At 38.8% G+C, this 18,467-nt stretch overlaps 1 protein-coding gene across 1 annotated transcript in view; it reads right to left on the reverse strand.

Annotated features, from left to right (window-relative positions):
• npffr1l2 (neuropeptide FF receptor 1 like 2) overlaps positions 1-18,467 on the reverse strand; it is a 77,092-nt gene that overhangs the window by 18,239 nt on the left and 40,386 nt on the right. Inside the window, exon 5 of the mRNA XM_026188196.1 lies at positions 136-235. Within this exon, the coding sequence (XP_026043981.1) occupies positions 136-235 (100 nt within the window). The remainder of the gene's footprint in view (positions 1-135; positions 236-18,467) is intronic.

The raw sequence follows: 18,467 nt of genomic DNA on the forward strand, positions 1-18,467 counted from the left end.
TCTAAAATGAAACAGGAATAGAGCAAACATTGCACCACTAGAATTATTATTAGAATTTTTATATATTTGTCCATTAATTATTTCACTGTTATTGTGTTATATTCCATCAAGAACCAAAGAACAATGTGCACTTACCTTTCAACAGCAATAGCCACAAGGGTGAAGACTGATGCAGACACTGACACGCCCTGCACAAAGCCGCTCATCTTACACACAGTGTTGGAGAAGGGCCAACCTGTTAAGAAAGCAACATCATTGACAATACAAGGAAATAACTGTCCCAGTGATTTTAGAAATCCTTAACATCAGTCTGATTATATTGCTGCAGGAAGAAAATTGAGGTTGGCAATCAGTTTTTAGACTTCATGCTGTACAATCTTGGACAATGCCATGTCTTTGTTGTCAAACGACAGTAGACACACAAAGTGAGACGTGGCATTTAGAATGGAAGACGTATCCGTTCACATTTTTCTTCCTTCCGCTTCACGGTGATTGTTTCATTTTTCAGCGGCAGCAGAAACAGAGTCTTCAAACACAGCTGAGAGCGTGACTATAGCCTCCCAATTTCTTTTCTATGATGAACGGCAAATTGCTCGAATTGAGCACGATGGGATTGTAGCAGTGGGTTGGTGTGCTGAAAAAATTTGAAATCAATTGACAGTGACCTCGGGGTGTTGGAAAATTGCAGCTCTATAGGCAAACATTTCATGTCAAATAATACTGTACCTTCCTCACTCCATTGCACACCATCAGGCAGAGGACGTGTGAGGTGCTAAATACCTCTATATGATTATGGATTACAACAGTGCATAATAATGTTGATACTTTTCCAGCATTGTATGTAATTTCTGCAGGACAAATAAGCAGGTGAAATTTCTGAGTTCAAGCAAAGCGGCATTTTCTCCCTGCAGAAACTTGCTGTGGCTAAGAATCCTTGTGTAAGAATGATCATTAGAGCTTATAGGCTGAAAATCCCAAAGTGCTAAAAACAAGAAAACACAAACAAAAGATTTTGTAAGAAAAAAACCCTTAGGGACAAAAAGGTGCGACAGAGGACAAAATATAAAAGAAACTCCAGTCAGCATTGTGAAATGCCTAGAAAGGATTTTTATTGTGAATTTAGGGGTTCACTGGCTTCTCCATCAGACCTCTTAACATAAGTTCATCATTTATCACTTTTTCCTCGGGTCATTTAATAATCAACACCAGAAACCAATCGCCCTAGATTCAACATACAGAATGAAACTTCTTCTCTGGACCAGAGCTCATTTAAAATGGACTGAGACAAAGTTGGAAACCGTTCTGCTGTCAGACGAATCAAAATTTTTAAATTCGTTTTGGAGAACACAAATGTCACGTCCTCCAAACAAAAGAGGAGAGGGACTGTCTGTTATCAGCAGATTTCAAAACCCTGCATGTCTGATGGTATGGGGGTGCATCAGTGTCTATGAAAACCACAGCTTGCACATCTGGAAAGGCACCATCAGTGATGAAAGGTACTGTATATAAAGGTTTTAGAGCAACATATGCTCCCACCCAGAACACTAAACTTCATTCTACAGCTATTGCAGCAGCATCGCCTCATATAAGATGAGTCCGGGTGTTGAACTGACCTGCCTGCAGTCCAGACAGAGCAGCTAGAATCCTACAGTACTGATTGAATTGAATGGATTGTTGTTAAAAGAAGATGGCATGGTCCCTACTGTGTGATGCTACAATGAGCTGGCATTTTGTATAGCAAAATGGCTCAATTTAAACACTTATATGTTTTCAGTTGTGTTGCGATTCGGGTCCCAACTTTGGAATTGTGGATGGAGTTGGAGTTGTATGATAATAATAATTATAATAATGGCAATTCTTTACTGTATTCTCCCGATGGTTCTTGCACAGAGCTCACTGAGCTGCCACCCACACGTTCCACCTTTTGTCACTTCACCATCTGTACATTTAAATGATTGTGAGCAGCCCTAAAATAAAGACAATGACATCAATAGCATGGTTCATCCTCATTATCATATCATGAGACAAGTTCAGCCAATTCCATTCTGTTCAGTTCAAATTTATTTACATAGTGTCAAATCACAACAACTGTTGCCTCGAGGTGCTTTAAATTCTATATCGCAAGGTAAAGACCCTACAATATTAGAAAGAAGACCCCCAGGAATCAGACGGAATGAAAAGAAAATGTTGATTGCTGCTATCAATTCAGCATCTTGTGAAATAATCAGACTGCTGTAAAATTTAAAAATAAAACCCGCAGTAAAACTTGCATCTTGCTGTTTGGTGGTGGACACTGCTAGAGGACTAAAGACCCATCGATCAGCAGGCTCATTGCTATGCATCTCCATTCACAAGGTGCTTTGCAAAGTCTTTTTATGGTTAAATGCCATGCCGAGCGTGAAATAGGGATCCACATATGCATTTAATTTATAAAGGGGAATTGTCTGCAGTTTATATAAACCTGATTATCCTTTGACACACAGATTTTAGTCTCTGTGCACATATACACTTCTAGTATGGTCCCATGTGCTGTTTTGTAAATGAGGCCCCAGGTCATTGTTTTAATAATGCATCATCAGAGTCACTGTCACACACCATTGCAACCAAACCACTACAGGAGGGGCTCAATCTCTCATAGTATAAAACACAGAGGACAGACACTGAGTCACACTAGGCTGCACGGACAACATACTCGCTGTTGGTTTACGTTGATTCACAGCATACTGCTATGTGCTTAAAGTGAAATGCTTATGAAAAACAAAAACTTTTCAGGTGGTGATGATTTATCACCGTGTTTGACACTGGTTTTAAAGGCATCTATAGTATTGTGTGCGATACAAACCTGTAGTAGATGGAGAATTTCATTATTTTCATTCATGGTTATTCATGCTTTTGTCATGGTCCTGGGTCAAGCGACCCAGTGTTTGAGTTTATGTATCTTTTGTATTTCTGTTGTGCCTTAGCTTAGTGCACCTAGTTAAAATTTCTAGATTGCTGTTTAGTCTTGTTCCTTAGTTGTTTATGTCATCTCCCCCTGTACTAAGTCTCCCTGATTCATGTGTCACGTCTGCGTGGTTATGTTTAGTTCATGTCATGTCTAATCTCCATGTTTCCTGTTTTACTTTGAAAGTCTGTATTCATGTCAGTGTATTCAGTTTCACCTCTCCTGTCCTGTCGTTATGGTTCATGTGTGTCAGCTGTGTTTCATGTAGTCTGGGTCGCGTCGTCTGTGTTCCCACCCCCTGTGTTCCGTATCTCCAGCCATAGCCTTTCCATAGTTTATGTCCAGTTTAGGTTTCTGTTGAGCTACTACTCTTATGCTGCCCTCACTCTGGTTTGTTCCTTTTCATCAGCCATAATAAAAGGCTCGCTTTTGTTTAATCCACTCCTGTATCTTCGCTTGTGTTTGCACCTGGGTCCACCACACACATTTCCGCACGGTCTGCCTCCGCAGATCATGACAGCTTTTATTTCATCTCGCTTAGATTATTGTAACACTCTTTTTCTTTGTTTGAGCAAAAGGAATCTTGACCGTCTCCAGTTAGTCCAGAATGCTGCTGCAAGGCTTTTAACAAAGACACGAAAAAGAGAGCATATTACACCAGTGTTACGTTCATTACACTGGCTTCCAGTACATTTTAGAATTCATTTTAAAATCTTGGTACTGACGGAATGCTCTCCCTCCATCATTACATTGCCTTGACTGTATTTATTCTTTTAAAAAGCAGCTTAAGACTCATTTATTTAGATTGGCTTTTAATTAGATTTGTACTGTCTTCCGTGGAGGAAGCAGAGTCTGTGGATGAGAGAAGGGTCTGGCTGCAGCCTCCGGGGAGCGCCATATCCGGTCGTTAAGTGTTGACGTGACGAATCCTACTTCCGGGCCTAAAGTAGTCTGCGTTTAACTCAATTTTGTTGTAATTTCTACTCAAAGTTGTATGAATCCAATTATAACGCAAAGGTCGCTACCCAATTTATTGACTCTGTCAACAATGTTGAAATAATTAAAAGTGCTGATAGGCTTTTTTGTGACAGTCCAATTACTGAAAAAGAGATATTGGCATCTATTGAATTTCTTAAAAACAACAAATCTCCAGGCACAGATGGGCTGGTGGCTGAATTCTATAAATCATTTTCTTCTCAGCTTGCACCGTTTTTGTTGCAGGTTTATAATGAAAGTATTGAAAGGGGCACTCTTCCTCCCAGCCTTACTCAAGGACTTATTACTTTAATTCCCAAACCTAAGAAGGACCTACTTTTTATAGACAACTGGAGACCAATAAGCCTCCTAAATAATGATTATAAAATATTAGCTCTATTGCTAGCTAGAAGAATTAAATATATTTTGGATGATATTGTAGATGAGACACAGTCTGGTTTTATGACAAACAGACACATCTCCAGTAATATTAGACTCGTCTTGGATATTCTGGACTACTCAGCATTAATATCTGATGACTCATTTATCCTTCTCCTGGACTTCTATAAAGCCTTTGACTCAATTGAGCATGAATTTATATTTCTTACACTTCAGAAATTTGGTTTTGGTGATATCTTCTGCAGAGCTATCAAAACTCTGTATTCCAATGCTAATAGTTCTATTAGAATGAAAAATGGCACCACTTCTCGTTTTAGTCTTAATCGAAATGCCAGCCAAGTGCCAATTGCTTTACATGTAATAGAGGATTTCTCAAAAGGGTCTGGATTGGTCCTAAACTTAAATAAATGTCAATTATTACCTGTCAAAGAGTGTAATGTTCAGAGTATTTGTAATATAACAGTTAAAAATGAAGCAACATATTTACGTCTGATTATCTGCAAAGATCCAAAAGACAGAATTTTACTAAATTTCCCCCCAATTATTAAAAAATCTCAAACCAAATAAAATCAATGGTTGCAGAGAGATTTAAATTTAAGAGGGAGGGTATTGCTCTCAAAAGCAGAAGGTCTGTCTCGACTGACTTATGCGGCAATTTCTCTGCATGTGGACGGCAAAACTTGTAAGGATATTGACCGAATGCTCTTCAACTTCCTCTGGAAAAACAGGACACATTACATCAGAAAAAGTGTATTGATGAATGACTATGAACACGGTGGTCTCAATGTTTTGGATTTTACTACTCTAAACAATATGTATGTATGTATGTATACATACATATACACATATATATATATATATATATATATATATATAAACAACACCCAGCACGCCCCTGCGGGCGGTTTATCCTTCAAGCTCGGGTCCTCTACCAGAGGCCTGGGAGCTTGAGGGTCCTGCGCAGTATCTTAGCTGTTCCCAGGACTGCGCTCTTCTGGACAGAGATCTCCGATGTTATTCCCGGGATCTGCTGGAGCCACTCGCCTAGCTTGGGAGTCACCGCACCTAGTGCTCCGATTACCACGGGGACCACCGTTACCTTCACCCTCCACATCCTCTCGAGCTCTTCTCTGAGCCCTTGGTATTTCTCCAGCTTCTCATGTTCCTTCTTCCTGATATTGCTGTCATTCGGAACCGCTACATCGATCACTACGGCCGTCTTCTTCTGTTTGTCTACCACCACTATGTCCGGTTGGTTAGCCACCACCATTTTGTCCGTCTGTATCTGGAAGTCCCACAGGATCTTAGCTCGGTCATTCTCCACCACCCTTGGGGGCATCTCCCATTTTGACCTCGGGACTTCTAGGTTATACTCGGCACAGATGTTCCTGTACACTATGCCGGCCACTTGGTTATGGCGTTCCATGTATGCCTTGCCTGCTAGCATCTTGCACCCTGCTGTTATGTGCTGGATTGTCTCTGGGGCATCTTTACACAGCCTGCACCTGGGGTCTTGCCTGGTGTGATAGACCCCAGCCTCTATGGATCTTGTACTCAGAGCTTGTTCTTGTGCTGCCATGATTAGTGCCTCTGTGCTGTCTTTCAGTCCAGCTTTGTCCAGCCACTGGTAGGATTTCTGGATATCAGCCACCTCCTCTATCTGCCGGTGGTACATACCGTGCAGGGGCCTGTCCTTCCATGATGGTTCCTCGTCTCCCTCCTCTTTCTTGGGTTTCTGCTGCCTGAGGTATTCACTGAGCACTCGGTCAGTTGGGGCCATCTTCCCAATGTATTCTTGGATGTTCCTTGTCTCATCCTGGACTGTGGTGCTGACATATATATATATATATATATATATATATATATATATATATATATATATATATATATATATATATATATATATATTATGTTATATATATTATATTATATATATTATGTATTATGTTTATTGACTTTTATATCACAGAACAAGCAAAGAATAATAGTACAGTTAACATGAGATTTATATTAAAGAACATAGTCCCCAAAGTAAACAAATATAAATTGAAAGAAACAACAATAATAATAATAAAAATAAATAAGTAATAAAATAATACAAAACCGATGCACAGCATGGGTAAAACAAACAAAGTAAGACACGAATGAAAAATAAAAACAGCAAAAACAAAGAAACAGATAACAAAGAAAACAACAACAACAAAAAAACAAAACAAAAAGAAAACCACACACACACACACACACAAAGGAACCCAAAACTCAGCACCAAGTATCACTTTCTAAATTAATTCCCTTCATAATGTCTCAGACACTCAGTTAAAGGTAACCATATTTCTTCAAAATCTACTCCCTTTCCTCTGACAATATAAGTAAGTTGTTCCAATACAATACATGATGCCATCTCCTTCACCCACATATGACTTGAGGGTACATCCACTTTCTTCCAATACAAAGATATTAAGCGCCTAGCTTGCAGGAGGCCAAAGTCAATTAATTTTAGCTGTCTGGTGCTAAAGTCACAGTTCTTTGGATATATACCCAACACACACATTTTTGCTTCAACAGGTATATTTACTCCAACAATCTTAGATAAAGTTTGCGTGATTAATTTCCAGTACTGTTGTAATTTTGGACAGCTCCATACACAGTGGAGCAGAGTGCCTAAACATTTACTGCAGCTATCTGGGATGACAGGCGACCAGCGATTCAGTTTGACTGGGGTTATGTAAGTTCTCATCAACCACTTATATTGGAGGAGTTTCATCCTTGTATTAATTGATTGTCTTTGGGCTTTTAAACATGCAGTTTCCCAGTCCACCTCCTGTATCTCCTCTTGGATGTCAGCCCTCCATGCGTCCAACTTGTCAGTGGCAGATTCCCCATCATGTGTTAACAGAGCTGTATAAACCAAAGAGATATGACCTCTGCCCACTGGCTTTTGAAGTATGACATTCTCCAATTGTGATAATGGTGGCTCAGATACAATCTGTTTATATTTTGACATAATGAAATGTTTAACTTGTAGATATTTAAAAAAAAATGTTTTTTGGGGATGTTGTATATTTGGCATAGCTGATCAAATGTAAGAAGGTTGCCATCCTTATAAATATCTGCCACCTTCTGTACACCTTTATCTGCCCAGATTTTGAAACCCCCATCCGCTCTTCCTGCTTTAAAACATGTGTTGCCCCAAATAGGTGAAAAACGGGAGATAAGTCTTCTATCTCCCATATACTGATGGGCCCTATACCAAACATCTTTTGTGTTTTTTAAAAAAGGGTTATTTGTCATTTTTTAAAAATTGCTCAGGCTTGCAGAATATAAATACAGATTTAACTGAAGATTTGTTACTGATGTTTGTTCAATTTGTAACCAGGCCGGGGGTGTCTCAGTGGAAAAGTAGAACATGGCTGAGCGCAGTTGTGCAGACCAGTAATACAGTCTAAGATTAGGGAGTTGTAACCCCCCCTCTTTCATATGGTGGGTACAACAAGCGAAGTCTTAGTCTAGGTTTTTTATTATTCCAAATAAATCTATTAAACATACCGTTTAGTTTATCAAAGAAGAAAAAGAGCTTCATTTTGATACGCTTCTTCATACATGTTAAAAAGTGGAATTAATAATTTGTCTTGGAAAGTTTTATAAAATTCAATCGGAAAGCCATCTGGCCCAGGTGCTTTACCACTGTTAATGCTTTTGATAGCCTGTGATATCTCTTCAGTAGTTAGACGTCTGTCTAATTCCTGCTTTGTGTTTTCTGTTAGCGTCTGAAACTGAAGTTGATCTAAGAATATGTCCTGTTTTTCTGAGGTTTGAGCACATTCTGATTTATACAATTTTTCATAAAATTCTCTAAAGCTGTCATTAATTTCCAATGGATCTACTGTTACATTCCCTGAAGAGGTCTTTATGCTACTAATTGCTCTTTCACTCTGCATTTTCTTAATTCTCCATGCCAAAAGTCTACCTGCTTTCTCTCCTTGGTCATAATAAGATTGCTTCAGCCACATTAGACTTTTTGCTGCTGCATCAGATGATAATTTATTATATTCAGTTCTCAGACGTAGCAACTCACTTTGGTTTGTTGAGTCGTCGCTAACGTTTAAGTCTAATTCCAAAGATTTAATCTGTTTATCCAGGGTTTCCATTCGCTTTCTTTGCTGTTTATTCTTTGTACTCATAAAGCTAAGAATTTCACCTCTAATATATGCCTTGAATCCTTCCCATCTCACTGAGGCACAAGTTTGATCTGTATTTAACTCAAAGTAATTTTCTATTTTCTCCTCTACAAATTTAACAAATTCAGGATTCTGCAGCCATTTTGTTTGAAACCGCCAGTGAGGGGGGTTATGGATAAACTTGGGATACTCAGTGAGATAGCTGCATGATCACTGATCACTATGCTATCATACTGACACTGTTTGATTCTTGTTAAAAGTTCTCTTGAGATAAGAAAGTAATCTATACGTGAGCGGGATTTATGTATACTTGAATGACAGGAGAATTCTATTTTATCAGGATTTTGTTCTCTCCACACTTCTACCAAGTTGATATGTATCTGAACCTGTTGAGCGATCCATACTCGGATTGAGAGTACAGTTAAAGTTTCCTCCAATTATATACAGTCCTTGCAAAGCAGATACAGTAAGAAACAGATCTTCAAAAAATTTGGGCTTATTTTCATTTGGGCCATAGAGACTCACCAAGTTTAAAGTAATAGAAAGGATGGTACCCTGAGTGATTATGTACCTACCAGCAGGGTCTTTTATTATTTTCGTCATTTGGAATGGTATGCTTCTATGAATCAAAATAATTACACCTCTCGCATAGTTATTGTATGATGCGTGGATCACCTGGCCAGGCCATCTGTTCCTCACAGACTTTAGTTCACAGTCTGTCAGATGTGTTTCTTGAAGAAAAACTATTTTTGATTTCAATTGCTTGATCCTGCTTATAACCTGTTTCAGTTTGATTAGTTTCCTGAGACCCCGGACATTCCAACTAGTGACTTTTATGTCAGAGATATTGCGGGTGTTTAGTTGGTCCATACTTTTCATTCTGTAATATTAAGATAACAACACGTGATGCTGATGTTGAGTAAACAAAAGTGACAAGTAAACTTTGAATAAAATAAAATAGAGAAATAAATAGTGAAAAAAAAAACCCTGGCATTGACCCATAACACTTGGCCTCCTTTGGAGATGAAAACAGGCGTATCTTCCCATCGTGGAGGATCCTCATCTTGCACGCGGAACACTCCTTCGTCGGCAAACACTTTCCTGATCGCGTTGAACTCGGTTCGCTGCCGGATGGTCTCAGCTGAGAAATCTTGGGCAAAAAAGAGTTTGTTTCCGTCGTGCTCGATGTTACTGTGTTTTGTGGAGTGGAAAACAAACTCCCGATCTTGGAAGTTCAGGAATCGGATAAGGACACCTCTATGTTGGTTTGGCTTTGGAGGTGGTAGAGGTGGTGAGCCCTCTCAATAACGAACGATCTGTCGGTCTCAAGCCAGCGCGGTAACACCTCCCTTATAAACTCCAGCAGTGGCCGCTGATCCTCGGCGCCCTCCCGGAGGTCAAATAGCCGCAGGTTCTTCCTTCGGCCCCGGTTCTCCAGGTCGTCGGTTTTTGCCTCCAGGTAGGATATCCGCTTCATGGCATTGCAGAGATTGGCCACGCTCTTTCCCAGGAGCTCCTCTGCCGACATTATTCTATTTTCAGCTTCCTCCAGTCGTGTAGCATTTGCAGCAACATTTTGCTTTACCTCCGTCATATTTGTCTCCAAAGCAGCAACTGACTTCGTCATTTCGCCCATACGGTTATCTGTGCTGTCCAGTTTAGTTCCGAATACACTAAACTCGGAGCGCAACGACCGAAGTTCAGCTAACACCGTGCTAAGGTCATTCATGCTACTAGCGCTAGCAGCTCCCTCGCTGCTTTCAGGCGTTGCCAAAATATCAGTTTTAACTGGTTTTTGGGAACCGCGTTTTCGGGTGAAAATATCACAGTCCTTGAGATTAGTCTTTTTGACATTTTTCAATAACAGTTAAGTTTCTAGTTTTGGGTTGTTCTGGGTTTTTAATGCAGGTTACACGGAGCAACCACTTTATGCAGCCATCTTGGTCCGCGGCTCCATAGCGTCCCCCTTAACAATACATTTAAGATTAATTGGGCTAAACATTTTCTTAAAAATCCGGTATCCATTTGGAGTTTTATTCCTCACTACATTTTCTCTAAGTTTGGTGGTCTAAGTTTTATCTTAGGCTGTGATTATAGTATAGATAAGCTTCCAGAAAACCTTTCGATGTTTCACAAACAAGTTCTATTAGCTTGGTCCCTTATATGTAAACACAACTTTACACCCCATACGTATTCAATTTGGAATAATAGGAACATAGTGTATAAAAATAAATCATTATTTTTTTTCTAGGTGGGTTGAGAAATGGATTGTTTTAATGAATCAGCTGTTTAATCTTAATGGGCAGCTTATGTCCTATTCAGAATTCTTAAACGCCTATAAATTTCCAGCCACACCCAAAGAATATGCCATATTATTTGATGCAATACCTACGGGTATTATAATGCTTTTTAAAGGTATTCAACCTTGCATATCATCTGTTTCTCTCCCCAACCCTTTAGATTCACACATAGGAAGAATCTGTCTAACAAACCATAGTAAAAGTAATAAGAATATTCCTGCTTTGTTCCAGACAGAATCTCTAACTATTCCACATGTGGTCTCTTATTGGAATTTCTTTGTCAGTGACATTAACTGGAAAAGAGTATGGACAATTCCTAACAAGTATCTGGTAACGAATAAAGTGAAGGAAGTCTCATTTAAAATACTGCATAAATTTTATCCTGCTAATCATTATATGACAAAGTTCAAAAGGGACATAAATGTGAACTGTGGATTTTGTGGAAGCCATCCTGAGACTGTGCAACACCTCTTCTGGATCTGTTCATACGCTAGAACATTTTGAAAAGACTTCAGTATATTCATTGCTGGACATCTCTATAATGACTTTACTGTGAAATGGGAAAATGTTGTATTTTGTTTCTTTCGAAGGCAAAAAAAAAGGAAGATGTTTACTTTATAATAAACTTGTTAGTTATCTTAGCTAAATTTTATTTTCACAGATGCAAATACAGTAACAAAAAGCCTAATTTTAAACATTACTATGATGTTTTATGTTACATAAAATTGATTCATGGATCACTTAACAAAAAGGCTATGAAAACTATTACTATTTGTAGTAATTACAAATTATTTGAATGTATGTAATTCTTTGTATTACACCCCCTGGCATATGTTAATTTTGTTCTGGTTGTATACATGTTCTGTACACTGTTTCTTAATAAAGTTGAATAATTAAAAAAAAAAGTAGTCTGCGTTTAATATGGCTTTTGTGTTGTTAAAATGTTTAATGTTTTGCATTTTCTTCTATTAAATCTCAAAAAGCTCCTAAAACAGTCAGTGATCACTGTTGACCTCCCTCGGCTTTTGTTACCGCTAATCATTTATCATCAAGTGTGTTTTCATTAAATATTTTTTTCTTGTTCACCACATTTCTTGACAGCTCTTGTGATCCACACCATTTTTCTTTCATTACTGAGGATGGCTTGGACATTTTTGTTAATATGTACAATCTGATTGTTAGATAAACTGACTGCATTCTATACAACTGCATTTAAATTACATATTGTTGTTGTTTTTCTTTTTTTTCTCTCTTACAGACAAAATGATATGCCGGTGCACTTTCACTGCCCTGTCTGTAACATGACAATCATACAGCATGGGGATATGGCGAGGCAATTACTGTCAGGTCAGCATTCAGGACTGCTCTCCACTGAACTCTCACCGTTCTCTCACAGTCCAAAGGCATGCATGTCAGCGTTAATGGAGCTCCTGTTGGTTGATATGAGTTAAACAGTTGCCCCTCTCTCTGTCTAAGGCCTGTGATGAACTGGCAATCTGTCCAGGGTGTACTCAACCTGTCAGGTGGAGTATATAAGTATAGTTTATAAGAGGTGGTTTTTAAAGAACTTTCAGCAAAGAATAAAGACTTTCAACACTTTAAGCTCAGTTCATTCTTTCAGCGTGCACTAATTAATACCAGACTTCCCCTCTACTGGACTCAAACAAGGTACAAAAACCTCTACCACAGCATGCCATTTCAATAATTAAATCAAGCCTTTAGATAAGTAATAATACGGCACACCTCCCATTTCCATCAATTATCCTCTCCTCTGCTGCTCATTTGCACAGACCACTAAACAACCTGCAGAGAGCACAGTAATCAAATAGTATATGGGCTAAATAATTTCCTGTAATTACCTGATATTTATTTTAATTGTATTTGACTACACATGAGTAATGCCATGAGATGCTCTGTGTCTACGTACAAACCCACATCATAAATGTTAAAAAAAACATTTGGCGCTTCATGAAAAATATAGAACAGCTAGAAACCTCTATCAGGCAGGAATGAGAGATCATTTCTTTCAGAAAAAAATTACAACTGGTCTCCTAAGTTCCCAGATGTTTGCAGACTGTTAAAAGAAGAACAGTGGCTCTACTTTTATGATATGTGCTCCTGCTATCAAATTTCAAGTGCTAATATTCTTCATGAAACAGGAAGATGTCTAGGTTAAAACATTTGATAAGTTTTCTGTGCTCTGTTTTGATTAAAATGTTGCTTCTGTTACGGTCCTGGGTCTGTGACCAGTGTTTCTGTTTCTGTATTACTATTGAACTTTGATTTTGTCATTGTTTATCTTTCCTAGTCTTTAGGTTTCTATGTTCCATGGTTGCTATCTCACCTAGTCAAGCCTGCGTCTGTTATGCTTCCTGTTTTACTTTGAAAGTCTGTGTCCTATGTCAATGTATTGAGTTTTGCTTCCCCTTGGTCTTGTCATATCTGATTACTCCCAGCTGTGTTCCCCTTCTGTGTCTCATTCCCTCGTTATCCCTCTGTGTATTTAAGCCTTGCGTTTGCCTCTGTTATTTGCTGGTTCATCTGCATGTCATCCCCTGTATTTTGGCCGTATTTTTCTCCATATTCCACGTCTCAGGTTTCTCGTTGTAGGTTTTTGTTTCTTTTCATTGTGAAAGGAAATAAAGAATAAAGTTACGTTGAAACCAAGCACACCATTGTTTTTCTTGTGACATTACCAATAAGTTTGATGTGTCACATGGCCCTCTTCCTATTGAAAAAAACAAAAGTTGTATCTAATTGGCCACCATGGTCACCACCCATCGTGAGGAGTTTGCCCCCTCACATATACTAATGTGCCACAAACAGGACTTTAATATCACCAACCATTCCCATTTTATTACGGTGTATCCATATAAATGGCCCACCCTGTAGATTGATGTGCATTTTAAAAATACAGTGGGGCAAAAAAGTATTTAGTCAGCCACCGATTGTGCAAGTTCCCCCACTTAAAATGATGACAGAGGTCAGTAATTTGCACCAGAGGTATACTTCAACTGTGAGAGACAGAATGTGAAAAAAAAATCCATGAATCCACATGGTAGGATTTGTAAAGAATTTATTCGTAAATCAGGGTGGAAAATAAGTATTTGGTCAATAACAAAAATACAACTCACTACTTTGTAACATAACCTTTGTTGGCAATAACAGAGGTCAAACGTTTACTATAGGTCTTTACCAGGTTTGCACACACAGTAGCTGGTATTTTGGCCCATTCCTCCATGCAGATCTTCTCGAGAGCAGTGATGTTTTGGGGCTGTCGCCGAGCAACACGGACTTTCAACTCCCGCCACAGATTTTCTATGGGGTTGAGGTCTGGAGACTGGCTAGGCCACTCCAGGACTTTCAAATGCTTCTTACGGAGCCACTCCTTTGTTGCCCGGGCGGTGTGTTTTGGATCATTGTCATGTTGGAAGACCCAGCCTCGTTTCATCTTCAAAGTTCTCACTGATGGAAGGAGGTTTTGGCTCAAAATCTCACGATACATGGCCCCATTCATTCTGTCCTTAACACGGATCAGTCGTCCTGTCCCCTTGGCAGAAAAACAGCCCCATAGCATGATGTTTCCAACCCCATGCTTCACAGTAGGTACGGTGTTCTTGACAAGAGCTAATCCAAGTTCCTAACTTGATAATTTGTGAAAAAAGGTTCAAGGACACTATTGAAAAACGGAAACAAGGGCAACTGAAAGTTGAATACATCAGGTATCTTTTTACATTTAGAAATTTAAATTGAAACTATTTTTCTGTCATTGGACTCATTTGTCATTTGCACCATACTGCATGACTCTACGAATGACTGATGTCTAGCTAAATGAAACCAACGATTAAAAAGAAAAATCTCTTTCAGTTCACTTTCAATGCTCTTTTTCTTTCATGAAACCGACCGTGAACTACTACTGGTAAAGTTTTTCAGCCGGTTGACAGTTTTTGCTTGACTAAAGAAATATGTGTTTAATTTGATTTCCTCTTTTCCTCGATATGAGTCACACATCAATTATAATTTACTGCTTTCCCTGTAGTTGAAGGTCATGACTTTGGAGTCCATGAAGTGGAGCTTTAAGTGTCTGTCTGCTCTTGTAACATTTATAGGATTGCAGCCAAATTACGAACAACCTTATTTCTTCTTTACACAATCAGAAAGGTTGTACTATCTGGAGCGTTGTCTCATCTTGGCTTTTCCAAATGGCTCCTCATAGATTGGCTTTTGGGTCGAAGCTATACTATGGGTATATGGATCTGTGGATATATGGATATGTGGTATGGGATCTCCACTAAACTTTGTGGGGGGGAAAGTCACAGCAGTTAAAGGTAATGATATTTGGATCACTATCATTCTATCCCCTGACTAAGTCATTGAAAACTACTGAAAGGCATATTTAAATAACTCCTTAATGCTACCGTATTTTCCACACTATAAGGCGCGCTTAAAATCCTTTAGTTTTCTCAAAAATTGACAGTGCACCTTATAATTTGGCTACTGTTGTCGGGAGCCTCGCAGAGTAATCTGGGTCCAAAACTGAGGATGAATGCTAACTTTTAGCACTCGATAAAAGTTAACGTGAGGGTTCCCGATGGTTAGAGACAAATGCAAACATATGGCAGGATGCTGTAAACAGACCAAACTTCAGTCAGGAGAACAACTGAGATAATCCATCCACAATACGAGGTTAGTCATTAATATACTGCAACAGCAAGGGAATAGAGCAGCTGCGAGAGAATTCAACATTAATGAATCAAACTTCTGAAGTGGGGGAAGCAAGAAGAATGAATTAAGTAAAGTTTGACCTTTCTGACTGTTTTGTTTCGCTTAATGCGCCTTATAATCTGGTGCGCCTTATGGTCCGAAAAATACGGTACATTCAGCTAACTGTCTTTAATGTACTACCAAAATGTTGCAAGATATCCTATAAGATCAGCTGGTTTCCAATAACAAATGGCAGAGACTGGGATGGCTCAGGTGACTGTGGAGAGGATATAAAGCCATATTTTACATAGGTTTAGTGATAAAATGTATTTTGTTTTGCTTTATTGAAAGTTGGCTCATTTTATTCTGTAATATAAAATATTAATTGGAAATGATCTATTTTCTTGTTACCAGCAACATTGTTCACAACAGTTGCCTTTTGTTCAGATGGACCCGCTAGACTCCTGGCACCAGCTTTGGGGAGTCTTCACAGGGTCACATCTTGACCACTGAGCTGATGAGCAAGCTACACATTATCAGATCGAGAGCTGGCTGAGAACTCCTCAAAGAGAGGGAAACAGAACTATGATAACTATGATAACTTGAGTGTGCAGCGTTTCCGTGAGCAGTTTTCCTGCATCTTGACTCATGTGTGTGGAGTGTTCATAGCATCAGCATCATGTTTCTGTTTATTTGTTTTGTTGGGTTAAAAATAATTAAATAAACTTGTGATCATACATATGGATCACCATGGCACATAACATCAGCCATATGATTTATTTATGCAGATGAAAAAGTGAGTGTGAATGTGTCTGACATCACAGTGTCTTTGTGCGCTGTGTAAAAGTAATTGCCTCTGATTGTGAGAGCGGTGATTCTGCAGGTCACCAGCTATTGTAAAGAAGAAAAAAAAAAGAGTGCAAAAGAGAAAGAATTTATATTGTAGATGAAAAAAAAAATCATAGGAAAAAGGTTTTGTGTTGATCAGCCAAAAACAACTACAATTTCATTTTCTGCTTTTAAGAAAGGACTGTTCACAAAAACAGAGAGAGAGATGTGTGTTGATTAAGCAGTGATGATAATAATAAAAATGTCTTAGTTTGTCACTTTCAGGTGCAAAGCAGACCTGAATCAATTTTCCACATGCAGCGGTCAGAAGAAAGTTATAGTTTAACATCATCGGAAACATTCAGGCCAAGTTTCTGGCTAATTTATTTACAGCACCATGTGTCTCTCAACCTAACAAGCGAGCTCTCACTCCTCCCTGAAGACAAGGAATGCAGCTCCAAAGAGCAATAACATGGCAGATAAAGAGACAGCAGCAAAGTCCTGAGCAAAGAGTCCCAGCAAGCAGCAGCAGTGTGGACAAACAGCATCGGAGAAGAAGAGCAAACCCATCATCCTGGCTGATCGGATGAATGGCACTGTGTTTACAACAAGCTGCAAATTCACTATGCATGTGAAGAAAACTTTTGAGGAGAACTGAGGAGACTGTTGGAGTTTGACATTTGCCACCTTTGGAGTAAAATGGCAAGAAGAGACAGTGGAACACAGGACAAAGCTGAAGGAGAACTGCCGGCTGTTGGACTGTTGAAGTGGGAGAGGACAACAGAGTGAGAAGACTAGGTGAGAATACATAGGAATTATTTAATGTGGGAAATCAAAATTTGGGTTACCTGGGGAAAAGAAAACTGACTGCTTAAGTTGGAAAATTGTGAAGGGGTCTGAAACACTGCAAAAATAGAAACATATACAAAATCACACACACAAGCAGAACATGCATTAACCCTACTAACACTTCCAAACACAAGAGAACTCATGAAGATTAGACAACATCTTAAGCATGTGAGTCTGTTTATCATCTTGTCCAAGTCACCTCGTGTGATGCAAAGACCAGTGGACTCATAGCACATTAGTTAAGAAATGATCAAATAATAGCAGAGAAATGTGTAGGAAAGGCAGATAACATGCTCTGCTGGATATGCAGCTCCACAGACATTGATTAAACCTACCTAATAACACAAACACACATGCAATGAAGATCAGCTTGTTATCTCTCATCAGTGTTAAAATAGTGTCAATTTAGCAGACACTTGTTATCAAATGCTGAATTTATCCAACGCAAAAAATTGACTCTCTAGGTTGCAGGACAACAGTTTAACTTTTGTGGGGAAAAAAGATTCTGGTTTGACCAACCAGTGATCAGATAATAAATTTAGTTGTTAATATAGTAAATTGGGAGGAGCTTCCTGCTTGATTGATGCAGCACAAGTAATTTACTGTATGAGGGAAATTGTCTTTTGTGATACTATTTTGAACATGCTTTTCTGTTGTCCTGTCATCCTAGTGGGTTAATAGCTGATATGCAAATTAGTTGATCGTTCTTAGATTAATGAAAGGTGACTGAATTCTAGCACGAGTGAATGGGATGTGTTGGAGTTTGTTGTGTGTTGAGTGGAGACTCTAAAACACTGAGTTTCCTGTTTTGATGTGCGAGTGAATCCTGTACCTAGATACATAACTCTGAATACGTCAGAACAAACTTCTTTTGTGAAGTGCATGACAGCATGTCACATGTTTTATGATGAAGGGAAAAAGGAAAACTGAATAAAATGGGTGTGTGGCCTAAATGAGTGAAGAGCACAGACCTGGGCATTAAACTCATAGCTAATAAGACATATTAGGGTTATGTTGTGTGTTGTGCAGCTGGTGGTTGGTTTGGAGTGAATCTAGCTGATGATTTTTCTTTTGTTGTGAAGTTGAGCCTGCCAATTAGTATGATGGTATGATAAACCATGCTATATATAACAGATTATAAAAAATTAAAAAAACAAACAAGATACAAACAAAGTTAGCAAAAAGCAATTTTAAAAAGATGTGTTTTTAGCTGTTTTTTAAAAGTAATCAATGAATCAGCGGATCGTAAGTCCTGAGGAAGGGAATTCCACAGTCTGGCGGCCACAGTAG

Source organism: Astatotilapia calliptera, chromosome 12 (assembly GCF_900246225.1).
Source record: "Astatotilapia calliptera chromosome 12, fAstCal1.2, whole genome shotgun sequence".
NCBI classification, from domain to species: Eukaryota; Metazoa; Chordata; class Actinopteri; order Cichliformes; family Cichlidae; genus Astatotilapia; species Astatotilapia calliptera.